The sequence below is a fragment of the Nanorana parkeri genome, unplaced genomic scaffold, assembly GCF_000935625.1.
Source record: "Nanorana parkeri isolate BGI_ZX_2015 unplaced genomic scaffold, ASM93562v1 scaffold218, whole genome shotgun sequence".
NCBI classification, from domain to species: domain Eukaryota; kingdom Metazoa; phylum Chordata; class Amphibia; order Anura; family Dicroglossidae; genus Nanorana; species Nanorana parkeri.
The window spans coordinates 1,349,166-1,354,165 of NW_017306486.1; the positions used below are offsets into that span (position 1 = coordinate 1,349,166).

General features: G+C 40.9%; 1 protein-coding gene across 1 annotated transcript in view; it reads left to right on the plus strand.

Annotated features, from left to right (window-relative positions):
• The window catches only part of TSPAN14 (tetraspanin 14), a 45,308-nt gene that overhangs the window by 35,918 nt on the left and 4,390 nt on the right, over positions 1–5,000 (plus strand). Inside the window, exons 6-8 of the mRNA XM_018555924.1 lie at positions 518–626; positions 1,118–1,189; positions 4,699–4,716. Of these exons, the coding sequence (XP_018411426.1) occupies positions 518–626; positions 1,118–1,189; positions 4,699–4,716 (199 nt within the window). The remainder of the gene's footprint in view (positions 1–517; positions 627–1,117; positions 1,190–4,698; positions 4,717–5,000) is intronic.

The following is a 5,000-nucleotide window of genomic DNA, read 5'->3' on the forward strand; positions in this document are numbered from 1 at the left end:
ATACTGCAAATGTGTGCTGGCATTGTCAATATGCCAGAATGGGAGTTTCTGATACTAGGATGATTTAGGCAATCCACTGGCATCAAGAATAAGTATTGTAAGAGCTGTTCCTCTGGTCTCCAAGTCATGTGAACCTTTAAGACATTCATTAGAAATCTGTCTCCTGTCTAATCAACAAATGGCGCAACTTAACTGTGGGTAAGGTGTATATGAATCTGTAGCAGTATTGTCTCAGAAAGAATTTTGTCTGCAACCTGCAACGTAATTTACCCTGATATGGAAGAGGTCTTGTTTACCTCCACTTTCCTTATCATTGTAATCACAGTAACATCACAGTATCACAGTAATAATTTGTAACCAGAATATGAGAACTACCTGAATTTGTTGTACAAATCGGAAATGGCAAGAAAACTAGTGCGGCTTTTGTGAATTTAGAGCAGGACTTTCTAATACGGCCATAGCACCAGAACAGTGTTAAATTCTTTATTGATTTGCCCCCATTATGTCTTTCTCGCAGAACCATTGTTGTGGTGCTCAGGGCCCAGACGACTGGAATTTGAATGAATATTTTAACTGCACTGGTGAAAATCTGAGTAGAGAGAAGTGTGGGGTGCCCTTCTACAATAGTAATAAAAGGTAAGACAAATTTCTTGTTCAAAGACAGCTTTGTCCTTTATTAAAAAAAATCCCACCAGTGGAATCCACATACTTCTCAGCCTCCCTGTGTTTTTTTTAATGAGCCCCTATGTGATCTGGCAGCATCAGAATCAGCAGACCACGTAAAGGAGCTTAAAATAAACATTTATGGCTAGATAGATTAAAATAAGGTGATTGACATTTATGCTAATAGGCTAATAAGGGACCTACTTCGCAGATACAACAGCTGCATCATTTTTGGTTGTCTCCTCAGCTGCAGTTAAAATAATACAATATTAAACTGTACAAATTCTTTGTTTTGGTGGAAGCTCAAGAAATTCTGTAATAGTGATCTCAAAAAATACTTCCCTTGGTAAAAATCTGAAAATGCAACACTGATATCTCATGAAATGGATAATGTGACTACTTTGGATTATCTTTTCTAAAAGGTCCAGTTATCCTAGTTTAGTTTAATAGGCAGCTTTATTAACTTTCTTTTCTCTGCCTATTTTACAGCAATCGGTGATAAATACACAGTGTGGATATGATGTCCGTAAGAAGGTAAGCTGTATGATAATGCATTTCAGTCTGTGTATCACTACCTACTTGTTTTTTAAATTTGCATTTTTGAAGATTCACTTTCCCACCGTGGATTATGATTTTATACTGTAACCCACTTCTCTTTTAAATTGTATACTGCTAAGGACTTGGTTCACACAAGATAAGCTCCCCTGCATTTTGCTGCATGCATATACTTGAAAAAATCCATTGGCTTCATTAAGCCTGTTCACACCAATCTGTTTAAGTGGGTGCATTTGCTGCATTTTTGGAGCATAAACCTTTTGTTTTCCATTGGAATATGTAAAAGACCTCTAAAATGCAACAGGCTCAATTCACAATGCCAACCCACCATGATAAGTATACTTTAATTATTTTCCACTGAATCCAGTGAGATGGCTAAAATAGAGTCACGTGGCTAAAATAGAGAGCCTTCTCCTCGTCTTAAAGCTTTGTGAATTGAGAGCAATGCATCTGAAAATACATTGCAGCGCATGTTAATGCATTATATAAATAAACACATTTGGAACTCCTTCTGGTGTAAAAAAAAAATACTCATGCAGAGTCAGGGCTAATGTTAGACAAATGTAATCAGAAACAAGTTGAAGGTCAGAAGAGGCACGAAACGAGAACAAACCCAGTTGTATTGGGTAACCGATCTAAAAAAATGAGTTCAGGCAAGTAGTAATCACATGCCTTTGAGCAGGCACTGTCTGAATGTTCTAAACTCTATTTAAATACACTTGACTGAGGCCAGGTGTGCAGATGCATCAGACCAGAACACTGAATATCAACAAGCACATGGGGAAGGCAGCAGGCCGTTTGTTACATATAAATAGATTTGCCATTTAAAACTATATCAGTACATACTGTTTAACCTATCAACAACTTTGTTTTACCAAATCTTACCCAATTTATTGTTGTGCCTGATCTGATCTAAATTAGACCTAAATATAAGTTTTGGCTTTGTCACATTTTAAATTTTAGATGGTCAATCCAACAAAAATAAGACAAAAGGAAATTTGGTGAACTAACCAGTGTTCCATCTTTTTCTCAGTGGCGGGTCATATCCTTTCACACAAAGAGCTATTGTTATGCCTGTCTTCTTTAGTCATAATCTGGTTTCATGCCTATAGTCTGGAAGATCTGTAAACTGCAGTTGTGTCCAGTCCCCTTGTTCTAATTCCATTATTGCTAAAGGGATTTCTCAAAAAAGCATTGATTAAGTCATAGTTGTAATTAGCCTGCGTATTTTGGTCTCCTGGATAAGCTCCACAATTAGCACCCTTCTGTTACGTATTAAGTCCGTATTAGGGAATGTAAAGTGGTTGTGCACACATTATCTTTCTTTATTATCCTGAAAATAGTTAGTAAAAGAAAGTTAATTAACCACTTGCTGACCGGGGTGTTTTTCACCCCCTTCCTGTCCAGGCCATTTTTTAGTATTCAGCGCTGCATTACTTTGACTGACATTTATTCCGTCATGCAATGCTGTACTGAAATTAATTTTATACCATTTTTTGGGGACAGATAGAGCTTTCTTTTGGTGGTATTTAATCAACACTGCGGTTTTTATTTCGAAAAAAAAAACAGTTTTCCCTACGTTATGTTATAAAACAATTATTATTGCCCAAATTTTTGGCAAAATATAATAGACGGGGTCACGTCGGGTAAATAGACACCAAACATATCAAGCTTTAAAATTGCGTGCCCCCGCGAACTCGCAAAAACTACCATACCCAAAATTGTGACGCTTTTACCGCTCATCAGTTTAGCGTTATCAGTGATTGATGGGCCTAGAGTTATTGCTCTCACTGCGACGTTCGCGGCGATATGTAGCATGTGCGGCGTAATGGATGCAATTGTCGTTTCTGCATGTAGGCGCACTCGACACATGACACATGTTTGCATGTGTATGTGGAGGGCGGAGGACTTTAATTTTTTAATTTTATATTTTTTATTACCTTTTATATGTGACTTAATTTTTCAATATTTTGTTTGGAACTAATTCTTCTTTTAAACCTTTTTTTTTTTTCATTTAACTTTATTGCTATCACATAGGGGACTAACAAGCCCCCTTTGTGATAGCCAATTTTCAGTGACAGGTCCTCTTTATGGAGACATCAGGGGTCTAATGTCACCTAGGGACCTCCGCAGAAGCTGATGAAGCAAACACCTGCTTCACCAGCTTCTCTCCGGTTTCTGTACCGGAGAGTGACAGAGGAATGCTGAAGTGATGTAATACACATCTCTTCCTGCATTCCGAAGAGGAGGAGGAGATCAAACGGAGATCGTGCACTGAACTCCGGCCGCAGAGCTGCTGTGCTGGTCCCGGGCTCACACCGGGCACAGCGGAGCTCGGGATCGCAAGCAGTGGCTGCAACGGAGGGGGGCGCACACCAGCACGCATATTACAAGCGATCGGGCGTCTCTACAGATGCCCAAACGCTTGTATGTAAACAGCCATCGCTGGCTGTTTACATTCCACGCTGATTTCCCGCTCGTATGCGCCGCCTAGCGGCAGGCATGAGCGGAGCGGGACGGGGCGTTTAAAAACACCCACCCGCATTTAAGAAGCCGCTGTCCGGCCGTTTAATTACAACGGCCGGACAGCAGGTGGTTAAAAACATACCTCTGCATTTTGACTAATGTGTCTTCAAACTAATAGAAATGTATCAAAACACATGTCAACATGTGTCACTTTGTGTTTCACTTTGCAATGCACTTTGCACATCAAGAATCAACACACAGCATATTGCACTTCAGCGTGTGTTAACATGTGTTTTAAACTGTTTGCATTCATTCAAAAATAATGAATCGGGCAACAGTGTGAACGCAGTGGTGTGTGTTTTTGCTCTGATCTGTTTGAAGCTAACAAAAGAGAAAGGTGCCATCCAGGACTCTCAGCCAAAGGGGCTGAGCAGTTCCAGGAAGCAAATGCTTTTATCAGGAAAGAGCTGGCTTTACATTTCTTTCCAGGCCTTCTGGATTTGGCTCGGGATCCTGGAAAAGGGAGAGTTCTAAGAGACTTGGGAGGGATGAAATCTCCATTCCTGTGTTTTAGTAACACCTAATGATTGGGCACCTGTGTACAACCCTTAAACTGGCCATACACCTATAGATTATCTGCAGATTTTCTATGGTGAGATGGAAAAAGTGCAACAGATTCCCCCATCTACGCTAAACTGTTTGAATGAAGGAATCTCCCGCTGGGCCAAGCTTCGGTATCTTGTTGGTCTGCCCTGCTGGCTCTCAAAATAACTGAGCAATGCCTGCATCCAATCAGATTTTGAGAGCCAGCGGGGCCGACCAGCAAGATACTGAAGCTTGGCCCATGAGTTTCTTCCATCCACACAGTTTAGAGTAGATGGAGGAATCTGTTGCACTTTTTCCATCTGACCATAGAAAATCTGCAGAAATTCTATAGATGTATGGCCATCTTTACGAAAAAGCTGCTGACTTATGTTCAGGGCTCCCCCTGGGAGACAGGAGGACTCCACCCAGGAGTTAGATTGGAGTCCAGTGCAGCAGGGAGCTGCGAGTTGTGAAACCAAGTGTGCAGGTTAGCACAGAACTGGGGCTGTCTGGAGGAAGTGACAGGGGCCTGGGGATTGAGGCAGGAGCAGCGGTGCTGCAAGTACAAAGCCAGGAGGCTGGATGTACATGTATTTGTGTTGCCCAGAGATGCTGAAGAACCCCTGCGAGCATAAATGCATTGTTTTTCGAAACTTTCTTTAAAAGTGGGCAAGGAAGCCTTTTAAGAAGATTTGTGTTTTTAAAGCTCTAGTATGTGAAGCTAAACCTCT